At 42.8% G+C, this 17,165-nt stretch overlaps 1 protein-coding gene and 1 pseudogene across 2 annotated transcripts in view; one reads left to right on the top strand and one right to left on the bottom strand.

Annotated features, from left to right (window-relative positions):
- Positions 1 to 1,517, bottom strand: part of EIF2AK3 (eukaryotic translation initiation factor 2 alpha kinase 3) — a 64,597-nt gene extending 63,080 nt beyond the window's left edge. The window contains exon 1 of one of the 2 annotated variants that reach the window (XR_004806321.2): positions 975 to 1,517. Coding sequence is in view for 1 of the 2 variants with exons in the window: in XM_025453876.3 (XP_025309661.3) it covers positions 975 to 1,279 (305 nt within the window). In the remaining variant the exon portion in view is untranslated. The remainder of the gene's footprint in view (positions 1 to 974) is intronic. The other variant, XM_025453876.3, reaches the window with a different exon arrangement.
- A 10,499-nt stretch (positions 1,518 to 12,016) lies between these two features.
- On the top strand, positions 12,017 to 14,389 carry LOC112664981 (eukaryotic translation initiation factor 4B-like; annotated as a pseudogene).
- Positions 14,390 to 17,165: the final 2,776 nt, after the last annotated feature.

The raw sequence follows: 17,165 nt of genomic DNA, 5'->3' as shown, positions 1-17,165 counted from the left end.
GCAATTGCTACATTCAAAGCTTACAATACTTTCTAATCCAGATTCCAGCCTTCTCTGGTTTAATTTACCTAATGCTCTATCACTCCATTTGTTAGATGGGACTTCACTTTCTCCCCAGTCGTGCTGAGATTGGCTGCCCGCAAAATGTTTTACCATTAAAACACTGACTTTTGTGTTCAGATTTCGAAGTGCTTAAAAACATGTACCTTGCAGTAACATTTTTAAGGAAGTTAACCAATCAACCAAGACAATCCGATTTCAAATGTTTACGTATCTCAAAACCCTCTAAATATCAAAGAACTGCCAAAATTCAAGACCTACCCGCAGCTCTTAAACTTCAGTGTGTTCAAGAATTAACCTGGAGTGCTGGTTAAACTTGCGCAGATTCCAGGTTCTTGCCCCAAGACAGTCTAATTCAGTGCAACTGGGATGGGGCCTAAAAAAAACTGTACAGTTAACCAGCATCCCCAGGTGATTCTGATGCAGATGTTCTGTAGATCTCAGTTCACGAAATACTGACCTCACCCCTGGCCCAGGGGCCACTACAGGGTTGTGTTTAAAGGGAAAGGTAGAAAGGTCTTTGTGAAATCCTTTTCCCCCAACAGTTGTCAACCCAGCAGAGATACGGAGTGACTCATCAAAGAAGTAAAAGGGGAGGGAGTCCTTGCAACACGAATAAAGTTCGAAAACAAGAACAGAGGGAAAGTGATGTTTCTTCCCCACCTTTGCGCTCTATTCTCTCAGCATCCCCCAGACACCTTCAAGGATGCTGCTTTGGCCTGCGAGCAGGGATAAAGGCCTGTCGCTGGCCCGGGGGATGGGAACGCGGCCCCGCGCTCGCTCCCGGGTCACCGGTGGTCCTTCCTCCGAGAGAGGCCACCGCCTACAGGGGACCCGGACCCCGGATCCTCCGCGGCACACGTGCCCTAAACAAGTGGCGGCGCCGGCGCCGGCGCTCAGCCTGAGCCGCTCACCTGCCGCGCGGCCGTAGCTCGGCCTCGTCGTCGGGTTCCGGGTCCCGGGGCTCCTGCTCGACCGCGGCCGCCGGCACTGCCTCGGCGTCCTCCACCGTCACTTCGGCCGTGGCCACGGCCCCCGCCGCCGGCACCCGCGCTGCAGAAGTGGGGGCGGCCGCCGCGCCTAGGCCGAACGCCGCCTCCGCCTTGGGCGCGGGGAGGTCGGGGGCGCGCCCTGCGGCCACCTTGCTCGCCGCCAGCCCCAGCAACAGCGGCAGCAGCAGCGTCCGCGCGAGCCGCCCCGGGAGGGTGGCGCGCTCCATCAGCGGCCCGCCCCGCTTACGGGCATGGAGGTGCAGCCGCCGGCGCCTGCCTCTCCCGCCACTGGAAGCGCCCGACCGGGACCACAACGCGCCAGGCACCCCGCCGCCGCCCCGACGGCCCGGACAGCCGAGCGGAGATCCACCGGCCACGTCTTAGCCCGGCCTCCGCCACCGCCACCTGAGTGACAGCCTGCCTCAGTCATCGCCCATTGAACAAACTTTCCGCGCGTCTCCCCGCTGATTGGCCGCAGCCACCGCCACTCTGGAGCTGCAGGCTGGTCCTCTTGGAGAAGGTGGACTTTCCCCGGATGTCAACATCAAGCCGGCCAATCAAATCGTAGTGCTCTCTCCCGAGGCCCGGCCCCCTTCCGGACGCGGTTACCAATGAGAAACGCCCCTCCCCGCCGTCTTCTCACCTGATTGGTAGGCCCCGCAGCACCCGGAATACATTTCCCCGGAGCAGATTGGCCAGCGCTGAGTTGGCCTCGCCCCCTCGAGATGAGGCGCTAGAGAAGACGGGCAGGTCATTGGTAGAAGTCGATGCTCCTCCAGAGGTCTGAGGTAACTTCTTCCTGATTGGTTGGAAGCGGCACTTAATACGTGGCCGATTCTGACTGTGGAGCGGATGGTCCCAAGTGAAATCTATCTAGAGTGCGAGGCGAGTCCCCGGTGGCGGGGAGGCGGCCGACCTTAAAGGAGCTGCCGCTGTGGTTCTTCCAGAGCCTGGCCTGTTTGGAAAGGCAAAAGCGAAGCAGGGAAAATAAGTGACTGTACGGGACGTGTTGGTCCCCAGAAGTGGAAGGGACAGGGCAGGCTCCTCCGGAGGGTATCCTGCCTGTGGCCACGATGATGCTCATAATTGCAGCCTGCTAGAGATGCTGGTGACCCACAGAGGAGCCAGTCTACCTACCTGACACGCCCCCTTCCTGGTTCTAAAGGGGAAGGAGCCCAGGCCCAGTGCACTGCCCCCTAATTTGTCTAAAGTCACGTACCTAGTATTTACAGAACTGTGACTTCATCCGAGCTTTCGGACCCTGGCCTGACATGCTTTGTGCCTCACTCCAGGGCTCTGACGAAGAAAGATCAAACCGCAGAAGGCCAAACTGCAGAAAATTTGAACGTCCAACTAAGGCATTGGAACTTTTCCTACAGCAGCCAAAGAGACCCTGAACATTTTTTTGAGCAGATGGATGAGACGGTAAAATGTGTCCATCTGCAGTGTATCCAAAAGAATACCGTCAAAGATGAGGAAACTAGCTGGGAGGCTCCTGCCTCCTCGAAAACTGAAAATGTTTTTTTAAAGACATTGGCATACGAACATGCTCTAATTTCCTCCCTTCAAAAGCAAAACAAACAGCCCCACTTCCTCCTCCACCTCCTGCCACATTTTCCTGCTCTTCAGTACAGCAAAGCTCTCCAGTGTTCTATCTCCTTGTCTTCAATTTCTCTTCCCTCCCTCTCAAACACACTACAGTCAGGCTTTCAAGCTCACAATTCTACCAAGACTGCTCTCACTTTAGCCAAAAAGTCGCTAAAAAGACAATTCTGTCTTCACCTTATCAGCTATATTTAACCCAGTCATTCAGTCTTTCTTGTATAAAACGCTTTTCACTGGTTTCCCAGCCCCACAGGCCAGCCAGGTCATAACGCTCATTAGGTGTCATTTTACTTGAATCACCTTAAGGGCCTTATCTCCAAATACAGTTAGGTTCAGAGGTACTGGAGGCAAGGACTTTATAGGAATTTGGAAATGGGGGGGAGGGGAGTGGATACACAGTTCAGCACCTAACACCCAGATACTTTCACTTCTTTCAAGGCTTTGTTACCTTCTCAGTGCAGCCTCTCCTGCTCACCCTTTTTAAAATTGAAACCTTCCCACAGATCACTTCCTAAACTGCCCCCCTGCCCCGCCCTGCTTTATTTCTTTCCTTAGACCTTAAATACTGTAATAAATGTATTTGTTTTGTTTATTGTCTGTCTCCTTCCACTCCTATATAAGTTCTCTCTTTTTTTTTTTTTGAAGATTTTATTTATTTATTCATGAGAGTGAGAGAGATATAGGCAGAGGGAGAAGCAGGGTCCATGCAGGGAACCCAATGTGGGACTCGATCCCAGGTCTCCAAGATCAGGTCCTGGGTGGAAGGCAGCACTAAACCGCTGAGCCACCCAGGCTGCTCCCCTATGTAAGTTCTAATGAGGATTTGCTCATTGATATCTTCCCAAATAGAGCCTAAAACAATGCAAGGTATTTAGTGTTTGATAAATATTTGTTGAATGAATGAACAAATTCGTCCAACAGGAGAGAAGAGAAAGAGACAAATATAAGGGGAGATTGTCGTTGCTGTAGAGAGAAGAGGGTGATTAAGGAAGCAAGATCCCAGAGTATCAGGGGAAGCAGAGGCAGGCATGCCTTTCATGTTGAAAGTTGAGGAAGTACCCCTAAAAAATAACCTACTTTGAAGGAAAAAATAGTTCAAACTAGCTGATCATGATTTATAAGATGGGAAATAAGATTTCCTGCCAAAGTGATATTTAATAGATAATATAAGAAAAGTGTCAAAAACTTAACATGAGCTAAAAATGATTGTTGACTATTTGTAATGGCCCACTTGAAATTAGGTAGTGTGTATATTTTAGTGAACCTAGTCTTCATGGTTTTTTAACTTTTTCAAAAAATGATCATGGCATGAACAGTAATCTGAGCTAATGAATTAGAAATCTGCTTGCTACCTGCAATTGATGTGGAGGTTTGGTTCATTTATTCTTCATTACCATTTAGGGAGTACCATGGGAATAAGGATGTGAATAAAAGAGGCATGGTCTCTGCCCTTCTGAAGCTTAACATTTCTTTAGTTAAAGAGACTGACACTACTTTAATAATCACACATATATTTATATTATGAAAACAAAGATAAGTGCCATGAGGAAAAGTCACAGACAGAAGAGCACAGTGGCAGAAAATGCCAGTAAGGACAGTCAAGGTTTACACTCAGAAAAAAACATGTGAATATTTCCATTTATGAAAAAGAAGAGTCATAGTCATGAATCATGGTCAGCTGACTGGCAAAATAACTTGGAGAAGACAGAACCTGTCAGTTTGGGGACAGCATGGAGAGTCATGGTGGCTGCATGGGACCCCTAGACTATGAATGTGAGTTCCATAGGGAAGTGTAAAAGTAGTTGAGACCAGGCAGGATAGCTGATCAATGACCCTGAGCCAGGAAAAGAAACTACTAAAAAAAAAAAAAAAAAGAAAGAAACTACTGCTTAGGTATCTGAGCCAGGGTTGCTCAGTTTAGAATTGAGATTATAAAACTGAGCATGGTCTGGAAGGTGAGCAAAAGAGGTCAGCGATTTAGGATCATGGGCTCAGTCTATTAGCAGAGAAAGTCTGTACCTGGTGCTGCCTGAATTTGCCCTCTGCCAAGAGCTTTCCTAAAATCCCCATGAAGGGGCCTCTGCTTACCTTTCACAGGCCAAGACCATGTCAAATAATCATCCAGAACTAAAAAGGAAGCATACTGCTATTGTGAACAAAACTAGGGTTCTGCTGGTGAGGATGAAGGAGAGAATTTGTAATCTACACTATTGCAATTTAATATGTGTACCTATAGAAAATGCCTGCTTGGATAAGTTTCAACAAATGTATATACCAGCCAAGATCTCTTGGCTGATCGTATATACCAGCCTTGAATCTCCTTACAGGTCCTTCTTCCACCCCAGGCCCTGGGTAATCATCGATTTGTCATCTGCCACAACAGATTTTCTAGAATTTTTTTAAAAGATTTTATTTATTTATTCATGAGAGACAGAGAGAGAGAGGCAGAGACACAGGCAGAGGGAGAAGCAGGCTCCGTGCAGGGAGCCTGACGCAGGACTCCATCCCAGGTCTCCAGGACCACACCCTGGGCCAAAGGCAGCGCCAAACCGCTGAGCCACCCGGGCTGCCCAGATTTTCTAGAATTTTTCATGTAATTATATGGTATATACTCTCTTTTTGTCTGGTTTCTTTTGCTCAATATAAGTTTTAAAATTATATTTTATGTTCTTGTATGTAGCAATACTTTCTTCATTTTTATTGCTGCATTGTATTCCATTGCAAATCAGTGTACATTGAGATATTTCCAATTTGGGGCTATTCAAGATAAAGCTGCTATGAACCTACATGTACAAGTCTCTGTGTAGATGTGGGCTTTTATTTCTCTTGAGTAAATCCCCAGAAATGAAATTATTGGCTCATGTAGTTGATATATTTTAACTTTATATGAATTTGCCAAAAAGTATTTGTGCTCTGGCTAGGTCAGTTAATCCCCAGGTGAAGGGTGTGAGAGTATAAATTTCTGTTGTTTTAAGCCATTGCATTTGGGGATGGTTTTTTACACAGCATTATTATGGCAATAGTCAACAGATACAGCACTGTATATTTCACTGTGTGGCAAACTCTGTTGGGTGCCTACCCATATAAATTCTTCCCTTTGTAGATGTTTTAGATAGCAATCTCACTAAAGAAAATATATAAATGTCCAATAAGCCAAACCGTGTTCCAAGGTGGTTTCATTTTACACTGGTACCAGTGGCATATGAGAGTTCCAGTTGTTCCACATCCTCAACAACCTTTGTATTGTTAGTCTTTTAATTTTTGCTTTTCTAGTGAGTGTGCAGTGGTATTTCACTGTGGTTTTGGTTTGCATTTACCTGATGACTAATGATTTTGAGATTCTTTTGATGTGTTTGTGTAACATTTATACTATATGGAACTCATACCCTTCATCTTGGCAGGGGTGGGGGAGGGGGTTGATCTAGCCAGAACAAGTCTTTTTTTTTTTTTTTTTTCAGAGACAGAGAAAAGAGAATGTGAGAAAGCAAGAGCATGAGGTGGTGGGGGGAGGGGCAGAGAGAGAGAGAAAAAGAAAATCTTTTTTAAAAGATTATTTATTTATTATTTATTTATTTATTTATTTATAGAGCAAGCAGGAGGAGGTTGCAGAGAAAGAGGGAGAAAGTCTCAAGCAGACTCCACATTCAGTGCAGAGCCTGACCTGGGACTTGATCCCATGATCTTTAGATCATGACCTGAGCCAAAAGCAAGAATGGGACACTTAGCTCTCTGTGCCACCTGCAGAGCACATCTTTCTTATGGCAATGGCAGAAACACAAGAGAAATGAGTGGAAATTCACAGGGCCTCTTAAAACTGGATCCAGAAGTGCTGTACTGTCACCTTCACTCACATGCCATTGGCCAAGGCGAGCATATGACCAGGCCCAACATCAATGAAGCTGGAAAATATGCCTTGCCTCTAGTGAAACCGCAAAGCCACATGACAAAGGACATAGGTCTAGGATTTCAGAGAGAAAAAACTCCAGTCTAACACAAGTGCTATGAGAATAATCAATTATATCTGTGCCTGAGTCTAGCATAAACAATTGCTTCAAAGTTGTATACACAATGAGATCATTCCATGTCTACTAGAACAGCTCTTTGAGCAAAAAGTAGCAAGTGCTGGCAAGAATGTGGAACAGTTAGAACTCTCATATATCGTTGGTCTGAAGGCAAAATGGTAAAACTCTTTTGGAAACACTTTGGCTGCTTTTTATACAATTAGACATATACCTATCATATGACCTTACAATCCCATTCCTAGTTTTTTACCCAAGAGAAATCAAAACATATCTTCATACAAAGATCTATATGTTTATAGCAGCTTTCCTAATAATTGCCCAAACTGAAAACACTGATATCTATCAACTAGTGAATGGATAAACAAATTGCAGTATAGCCATGTGATGGAATATTACTTAGCAATAAAGAAGAACACCACACATGCATATTTTCAAACCTCTGCTTTTTTTTTATGGTGAAAAAAATTAGATTTATAGCCAGCTGGAATCAGTTTTTTTTTTTTTAAGATTTTATTTATTTATTCATGAGAGACACAGAGAGAGAGAGAGGCAGAGAAACAGACAGAGGGAGAAGCAGGTTCCATGCAGGGAGCCCGACGCGGGACCCGATCCCGGGAGGCCAGGATTACGCCCCGGGCCAAAGGCAGGCACTAAACTGCCAAGCCACCCAGGGATCCCCTGGAATCAGTTTAGATGATCCCAATTTTGTTGGCAACATCCAAAGCATCATAGTCAGGAGCCAGTCGAACGTATGCTTTCTTCTCTCCATCAGGCCTCATCAAGGTGTGACCTTGGCCACATCAATGCATAGAGCTTCTTCACAGCCTGTTTGATCTGGTGCTTATTGGCCTTGACATCCACAATGAACACAAGTGTGTTGTCTTCTATTTTCTTCATGGCTGACTCAGTAGTCAGGGGGAACTTGATGACGGCATAGTGATCAAGCTTGTTTCTCCTGAGGGCGCTCTTTCAAGGATATTTGGGCTGCCTTCAGACACGCAGGGTCTTGCTTGGGTCGTCGGAATATACATGACATACATTGTCTTCTTATTTTTCTGACTGTGCACACCTTTCAACACCGCTTTCTTAGCTTTCAAAGCCTTTGCTTTGACTGGGAGGGGCAGGGGCTTCCTTCTTTGCCTTCGCGCCATCTTCGTGAAAGGGCCAAATCTCTGCTTTTATATTTCTGCTAACATCTCTGTAGCCCAAGTATGCCACACAACCAAGTCCAAAGTGAAAGGGCAGGAAAACAGCCATTACACCAAGAGGCCATAGTTACAGTGGGATGTGAGTGTTTTATTATTTTTTAAAATTTATTTGAGAGTGAGAGAGTATGAGCGGGCGGGGGTGAGGGGTTGGGGGGATAGGAGCAGACTCCCTGCTGAGTGGGAACTGATGTGGGGCTCTATCCCAGGACCCTGGGATCATGACTTGAGCCAAAGGCAGCCCCTTAACTGACTGAGCCACTTAGGCACCCCTACAGTGGTGACGTGTGTTATTATCACAAGGGAGAGAGATTTGTGACCATACTTTATTCCACCACACCCATTATGAGTATTTATTCCCTTATCTGAGTGAGTTAGTCTAAAGAAATGCCTTGAGGCTTCACCAGGATAGTAACTGATAATTATCAACTTCTGAATTTACATAGTTTGGTCTTGTCCTGGACAGGTATAGATGATTCTTTCTGGTCCTGGTGGAGATCTCTCTAAAAGTCGGATCTTTGGCATGTATGCATAAGTGCAGAAACGAATCCCTATATATATACCCACACATGCAAATATACATGGACTGACTGTGTGCATATGTTCTGGTCCAGTTATACATGGCCTTCCTCCAAAAGAAGTTGAGTCTGAAGAGATTTTCAGAGGCAGAACTTTTGAGTAGAAAAGGATTTTTCCTAACTGCTTTATAAATTGCAAAGAATTCTATTTCATAATTGTATCAAGATTTTACATTATGCTGAGAAATATCAGTGCCTTTTCTTCAGTCTTACCTTTTCAAGATCAAACTCATGTGAGCCTGCCAGGAATAGGAAAGCAGCCAACATTCCCTTAAATGCACGAAGACCCTTGCATTGGAAAATTCTTACTCAAGGGCTACATTGCTTTTATTTTCTATCTGAAGGAAAAGGAGGGAGTAGTTTTGTTCTTCCAGTTGTATGTAATTCTTGCAATTCAGGGCAAAATATAAACATTAATCAGCACTAATTTTGGAATGCCAAGTAACTTGCTGTGTGCTCTGGGACAATCTGCTTCTTCCTGAATCTCATAGTGTCTTCTGTGATAATTTGCACCAGGCACTCCTTGGTCACTTGTATCAGGGGCTCTCTTTGGTTACTTAGTTCCATTTTTCTTTCTTTCTTTTTAAAATATTTTATTTATTTATTTGAGACAAACAGAAAAAGAGAGCATGAACAGAGGGGAGGGACAAAGGGAGAGGGAGAAGCAGACTCCCCACTGAGCAGGGAGCCAGCACAGGGCTTGATCCCAGGACCCTGAAATCAGGACCTGAACAGAAGGCAGACACCTAACAGACTGAGCCACTCAGGCATCCAAGTTCCATTTTTCTTTTTTTTCTTTTTAAAGATTTTATGTATTTATTCATGAGAGATACAGAGAGAGAGGCAGAGACATAGGCAGAGGGAGAGCCAGGCTCTCCCCATGAGGGAGCCTCATGTGGGACTCCATCCCAGGACCCCAGGATTACTACCTGAGCAGAAGGCAGAGGCTCAACCACTGAGCTACCCAGTCATGCCTCCAGTTCCATTTTTCATATAAAAAATCTAAACAACCAGGTAGCAATAAGTAAACATAAATGCAAAGTATCACTTTATATCACTAATCATAGATAAAATTATTTCTCTCATGGGATCACCAATATATTCTTAAAATGGTCAACATGTACAGAATAAAATATTTTAAATTTGTGTTTTTATTTAGGCGATAATTTTTTTAAAAGATGTATTTTATTTATTTTAGAGGGGAGGGGAGCGGAGGGACACAGGCACTCTTATGACCCTGAGGTCACAACCTGAGCAGAACCAAGAGTTGGATGCTGAACTGACCACGCCACCCAGGCGCCCTGATAATTTAAAAAAAAAAAAATTAAATATAATTATTGGCTCATCTGGCTAAACCTCTTCAACATTTTGGGCCTAAGCTTGCATTTGTGTTTATTGAATTAGCACCAAGTAATACTATTTTAATTCTCATAAGCAACAGAGAAAAAATAAGCTACATATTTATGTATGAAAGATTCATTCCTGTCAAATAAAAAACAAAAGACACAGTGTCTCTGAGAGCAAGGGTTCTACATAGTTCAAATAAAGAAAAGGGTTGGAAGAATCAAATCCTTACACCACACATAATTTTATAAGGGATCCAGACTGAAAACTGTATCTTAGCTGTCAATATTTGAGAAACTACTTCTAGCTCTGATGTAAGAGCTGGTTTTAGACCAAATATCTCACCAAAAATGATGGTAAATTAGATTTTTTTAAAAAACAAAACTTTAAACGTATCAGAAAGCAACCACGACATCTAGGACACAATGGGCTACGAATAGGAAAGAAAGAATATAAAAGGAGATCAGGGTAACATTCTCCATCATTTCCCACCTAAGATATTTGCTGAATTATAAGCAAAAAAGTACAGGGCCTTTAAAAAAAAAAATGCAGGTCCTAGAGCCCAAGCAAAGAGGTGCCTCCTAAGGGAGATTTTAGGAGTCTCAGGGCTACCAGAACAATATATGGAGTTCAGGGCTAGCAAGACAGCCAGGATTGGAAGGGCTCCAATCCCAGAGAAAAGAGAATTGTTGAAAAGTGAACTGATATTCCAGCTCCTTTTCCCACCAAGATATTTGCTGATTCCTTAGCCATGCACCAAGTGTATAAGAGATTAGAAGCCTAAGCAGAAAGAACAGAAAGAAGCAGATAACAGGTTGACAAGTGAAACAGTTTCATTGGGCTGGAGACTCAAAAAGTGGAAATCAAGTCCCAGCAAGGAGTTGGAGCTCTGAAAAACACCTCCAGTTGAGACTCAGGACACACTATGAATGGAAATAAGGACAAAGTGGAAATAAATTTACCTTAAATAGCCTCAAAATACCATATTCCTTAATTGGGTTAGGGTGACCTGCCCCTACTCTTTCTGCTAGAAGAAAGTTAAATTATCTCTGGAGAAGGAAAGCATTATTTAGAGCCTCCATAATTATTTATATACAGTGCTTAGCATTTGAACAAAAATCTACAAGTTATATCAATAAATAGAACCAAGTGACAGAAAATCAGAAGAAAAACACAGAAATAGTGTCAGAAAGGGAGACAGAACGTAAAGACTGCTAACTCTGGGAAATGAACTAGGGGTGGTGGAAGGGGAGGAGGGCGGGGGGTGGGAGTGAATGGGTGACGGGCACTGGGTGTTATTCTGTATGTTAGTAAATTGAACACCAATAAAAAATAAATTGAAAAAAATAAAAAAATAAAAAATAAAAAAATAAAATAAAATAAAATAAAAAAAAAAAGAAAAACACAGAAATAGATCAGATCCACAGGAAATTGAGATATTGATGATGTCAGATACAGGCTATAAAATAATTATGATTAATATCCTAAGTGCATTTGCTTCCTCTATGTCATTTCATGGTTTGATAAATAGTTTATTTCTTTTTTAGCACTGAGTAATACTCCTTGTCTGGATGGACCTCAGTTTATTTATCCATTCACCTATTGAAAAACATCTTGGTTGCACCCAGGTTTTGGCAATCATGAATAAAGCTGCTATTAACATGCATGTGCAAGTTTTTGTGTGGACATAAGTTTTGAAGTTCATTGGGTAAAAGGTAAGAGTTTATTTAGTTTTGTAAGAAGTCAACTGTCTTCCAAAGTGGCTATACTGTTTTGCATTCTCACCAGCAATGATTTACAGTTTCTGTTGTTCCACATTCTTGCCAGAATTTGGTATTGTCAGTGATTTGGATGTTAGCTGTTGTAATAGATGTGTAGTGTATCTTTGTTTAATTTGCATTTCCTTAATGACACATAGTTTGAGCATGTTTTTCTATGCTTACATGCTATCTATATATCTTCTTTAGTGAAGTATTTGTTCAGGTCTTTTGTGGGTTTTTGTTTTATTTTTACTGAGTTGTTCTTTTTCTCATTTTTGAGGCTTAAGAGTTCATTGTATATTTTGGATAACAGTCCTTTATCAGATATGTCTTTCACAAATATTTTCTCCCAGTCTGTGAGGAAGTCAACTTTAAGGTAAGAAAGATTACTGGAAATATAGGGGGACATTTCCTAATCATAAATGGGTTAATCATTCTCCTTCTCCCAACATGGTAGCTCCAGCCAAAAAAAAAAAAAAGAATATGAAGGGGAAGACTATCTCCCTAACATACTTTCTGGCTGAGGATGGGGGAATGATAGAGGAAGCATCTGTGTCCCTAAACCAGTCAGCTGGGCTGATGAAACAGATAACCTGGAAGATGTTTCAGCCACTTGGCACAGTACTGATGATTATTTGTATAGGACTCCTCCAATTGACCATTCTATCCTGCCTACTGCTCTGTGGGCTGCTCAGAAACCCAATATCAAGCAGACCCATCTTCCCAAATTGCCACCCACACTGCTTTTCTAGGGAATGTGCCCTGTGCTGTGACAGAAGACTCTGTGAGGAATTCTTTGAAGGATTAAATATCAGTGCAGTGCATTTACCATGTGAACCCAGCAACCCAGAAAGGTTGAAAGATTTGGTTTATGCTAAGTTTGCGGACCTGAGTTTGAAGTCCTTTGCTTAGTGCCCTGAGCCTCAAATGAAGAGTCTCTAGGCAACAGGAGAATCTGAGTGGATCTTGCTTCTCAAACACAGAACAAAAGCAGGAATGATCATTCTTCTGGTGGAGATAGAAATCAGAATTCTGACAAAACAGATACACACTGGAGGGCCCATCTTGCGACAGATAGCTTTGATGACTATCTGCCTAGAAGAGGCAATGATAGCTTTGGAGACAAAGGCAAGATTGTTATGATTCCAGCCAATATCATAATGGGCATTAGGATGTGGTACCATGATGGCCCACACCAGGATATGGATTGATATGGGGGCTCTGATCACTATGATGACTGAAGCAGCAGAGACTATGACAGAGGCTATGATTCCAGGATAGGCAGTGGCATTTGGTAGTGGGTACCATAGGGATGACGTCTATAGAGGAGGGAAGGGACTGCTATGAAGACAGATATGACAGAAGAGATGATTGGTCATGGAACTCCAGAGATGATTACGCTCAGGATGATTATAGGCATGATGATAGAGATGCCCCCAACCAACCAAGTCTGAAGCCTTGGAGTACTTACAAGAAGAATGATTCCTCTGCTAGCACCTCACAGCCCATTTGAACTGCCTGTCTGTGGAGGAACAAAGCTTGTTGACCCAGGTGCTAGAGAAGAAGTAGGGGAGCAGCTACAGAAGGGGCAGAAGAAAGAAGGAACAGAGAAGTGTCAGCTGGATGCGCAAAACTATAATGTCAGCCTCAGGAGACAAGCCGGCAAAGTGAAGAAACTCAAGAAAGGGAATGGTTAAAGACAGGAAGTGAGTCATCACAGACTGAGACCTCAGCCCTATCTGGCAGAAGTGCACCAAGGAGAGAGCATGAGAAGTCTCTAGAAAATGAAACACTCCATTAAGAGGAAGATTATCACTCTCCAACTTCTAAACTTCCCAAACCTGAACAGCCTCTAAAGGTAATACCAGCCCCTCCACCAAAGCCAAATGTTTGAGTGCACTGAAGTTCTAGCCCTCCTGTTGGATCTCAGAGATCAGACACAGAGCAGCAACTCCACTCTACAAGGTCTGGGGTAGTTCCTGTTCAACCGTCTGAGAAAGGACCATCATAGAAAGATGAAAATAAAGTATGTGGGATGAATGTCCCCAAAAGTCAAAGTGGGAACTCTAGCTGGGGTTCAGGAGATGAGGGAAAAAGACTACTGAAAGGAGTCACATAGGAAAGATGGCAAAAAAGTTCAAGTCCTCCAATCGGTACCTGAGCTAAAGAAACTTTAAGAAAATCTGGCCTACAAGTTCCATTCTGCAAGCAAGTATGCTGCTTTCTCTGTTGATGGTGGAGATGAGAATGAGGGAGAAGATTACATGGAATAGATCTCTACATCCTGTGCTTTCTCCTAGTCTCTCACAACCCTGGAACATTCGAGAGCAAAGCAAGCCTCTATACAGAAAAGATAAAATAAAACTCACCGTCTCCTAGGGAGAAAAAAAGAAAGGGGATCAATCTACTAGGATGATTTAATAGTTCTGGAAATGGGGGATTTTCTGGAACTTGTTTTAAAGCAGAAAGTCCTGTGCACACTGGGATATGTTTGTCACCATTTAATTAATTAGCAATATAGTGGCAAAAGGCCAGGGATTCTGGGTGTCAAGCTAGGTGAAGTCTTCCTTGCAGTCTCTGGTTTGCTGCGTCTCCCACCCTTCTACCAACACACCCGCAACTCCTCTCACCCTGCCTAGTAACCCAGTTACAGCTCTGGTGTGCCTGCCTGTGCCTTCCTTCTGTGGCCACATGGCCAGTACATCTACCATCCTGGCAGTCAGACTCTATCTTTCTCAATGATTTTGTATTTAAAAGAGGGAGAAAATACAGCCTTTTCCTGCTTAAAAGGGGGGATGTGAAAGAAAGAAATAAATATACATATTTCTATATCTTTGCCTCTCTATCTCTGGAAGAGGAAAATAGAGTTGCTCTGGTAAAACAAACAGGGTGGCCAAGGCACAAGGGTGAGAGGATAGGAGGGAGACCTTTCCCTTTTTTATCAGCTTTATTAAGATACAATTCATATACCATTCACCTGTTTAAAGTGTACAATTCAATAGTTTCTAATATATTGACAGATATGTGCCACCAGGAAGCTTTTAAATATTAAGAAGTCTTTTGTTTGTGTCTTTGGATCAGGAACCATAATAGTATATCAATAACTACCACTGAAATTAATTATTAGTTATTATTAGTAAGCAGTTATTACTAATTATTAATTAGTTATTATTAGTTATTAATTAATAAAAAAGGTTTATATTACCCTTGGGTTCTGTGCCAAGCATGGATCCTGCTTGAGATTCTCTGGGGTAGCTCATAAACTGACTTCAGTGTTTTCTCTTTGTTTCATACATTCATTCAATTTTCAACACATATTTTAAATTTCTAGGCTGTGGCTAATCCCATAGGCACTGAGATTTCATACTAAGACAGAAAGTAATCTTGTTCTCAGGAACATGCAGTGTTCATTTAATATGTTCCTAGCAAAATTGGTATCCCTATGGAGGAACAGCTGATTAATATCCCCTTTTGCATTCTGAGCCTCTCAATAGTTGGGGACACACGTTTGGTGCTTATGGGATACATGCAATAAAAAATGAAATAGAGTGCAAGGCATAACCCAAGCAGAAGGATCTCTCAATATTTTAATGAAAACATTAGACGGGTAACTTTTGTTGCCAGCAATTAGAGAATGGAGGGAAGCTTCTCTAAAGACTAAGATCCAGGTCTTCCCACCCCTTGCCTCTCCAGGGACTTACCTCTTGCTGAGCATTGATTTCAGAATAGCACTTGGTACTGTTTCAGGTACATTTTCAGGTCCTTGTCACCAGGCATGGATAGCACCATGTACAATGGGTGATCATACATTTGGTCTCATAAGTCCCCCCAACTTGACACAAGTTAGAACATTTTCAAAAAGGTGTTTATGGGCAGCCTGGGTGGCTCAGTGGTTTAGCACCGCCTTCAGCCCAGAGCGTGATCCTAGAGACCCGGGATCAAGTCCCATGTTGGGCTCCCTGAATGGAGCCTGCTTCTCCCTCTGCCTGTGTCTCTGCCTCTGTGTGTGTGTGTGTGTGTTTCTCATGAATAAATAAACAAAATCTATCTACCTATCTATCATCTATCTATCTATCTATCTATCTATCATCTATCTATCTATCTATCTATCTATCTATCTATCTATCTATCTATCTATCAAAGGTGTTTATGTTCATCTTCAGTGTTCTTTCTTAATTCACTCTGATTTACTACAATGAATCTATATTACATGGGTGGTTTTGTTTTTGTTTTTTTGTTTTTGTTTTTGATTTGTTTTGTTTTGTTTTTAGAGAGAGAGAAGCTGGGCAGTGAGCAGAGGAAAGGGAAAGAGAATCTCAAGCAGGATCCATGCTTGGCACAGAACCCAACATGGAGCTTGATCTCACAACCCTGAGATTATGACCTGAGCCAAAATCAAGAGTCAGACACTTAGCCAACTGAGCCACCCAGGCACCCCTACCTGTGTATTTTTTTAAGTTAAAAATAAGTTAAAACTTAAGACCTCCTACAAGAAGCCTTCCCTGACTCCTCCCTCACCTCCCCATGATAGGTTTTGTTCCCTTAGTGTCCATAAAACTGATACTCACCTCTAGCACAGAACTTACTATAAGTACTGTATAAATATTAAAAGGTATTTTTAATCACCTGGTTAATTACCTAGGTCCCCTTTAGACTGTGATTTCCTAAGGGTAAGTGCTGTGCCTTTCATAACTGAGTCTCTAGGGTCTTGCATGGAGACTGGTGCACAGAAGCTTTCATATTTCTACCTTCCCTAAGTATCCTGCTTTTCACACCCTACTCAGTCAACAACTAACTCCACACTTACTCTCAAACAGCCCAAAAAAGACTTCTTCTCTTCAATAGGCTGACGTGTCTTACTAAGCCCTGAGTACCCAACCATGAGTGATGAATATGAGAAAATAAGGATTCCAGATGGACTTGATGGGCACACCTATCTCAGGAATGCTAGAAGTTAAGGCAGCTCCCCAGACATGTGATTTAGGTGAGAATTATATTCATTCATATATTCATACTTATGGAATGAAAGGTAAAGAAAGGGAAGGGGATGGTGAGTAAGGGACTGGAACTAGATCTTGAGACAAGATATAAATTGGGGGCTGGAAAGGCAAGGAAGGCATGAATTTCTGCTTTGGAAGATAACTTGATGGAGGACAGATAGCATCATACAAACATTGAACTTACACAAATTCAATTAGGTATACTTGGCAGAAAGGGAGGCGGGAAGAGGGAAAGTACAAAAGGGGGAGGGGTAGAAAAAAGATACAAGAGAAATAATTAATTAAATAATACAGGTTTTTATTTTTTAAAAAGATTTATTTATTTATTTGAGAGAGAAAAAGAGAGAGCTGAGGGGGGGTGAGGCACAGAGGGAGAGGGAAAGAAATCCTGAAGCCGACTCCCCCTGAGCGCAGAGCACAATTGTAGGGCTCCATCCCAGAACCCTGATATCAGATAAGCTGAGCTAATGAAGAGTCAGACACTTATGAGCTACCCACATGCCTCAATAATAAGGATTTTTATGTTTGTTGTTTTTTTTTAATGTACAGGTGATTTTACACATTTCACACAGTGTTGTTCCTAAAGAACTTGAGAAGGG

This window comes from Canis lupus, chromosome 17, assembly GCF_003254725.2.
Source record: "Canis lupus dingo isolate Sandy chromosome 17, ASM325472v2, whole genome shotgun sequence".
NCBI lineage: Eukaryota > Metazoa > Chordata > Mammalia > Carnivora > Canidae > Canis > Canis lupus.
The sequence above is the reverse complement of the archived record's forward strand: the minus strand, read 5'-3'. Positions and strand labels throughout refer to the sequence as shown.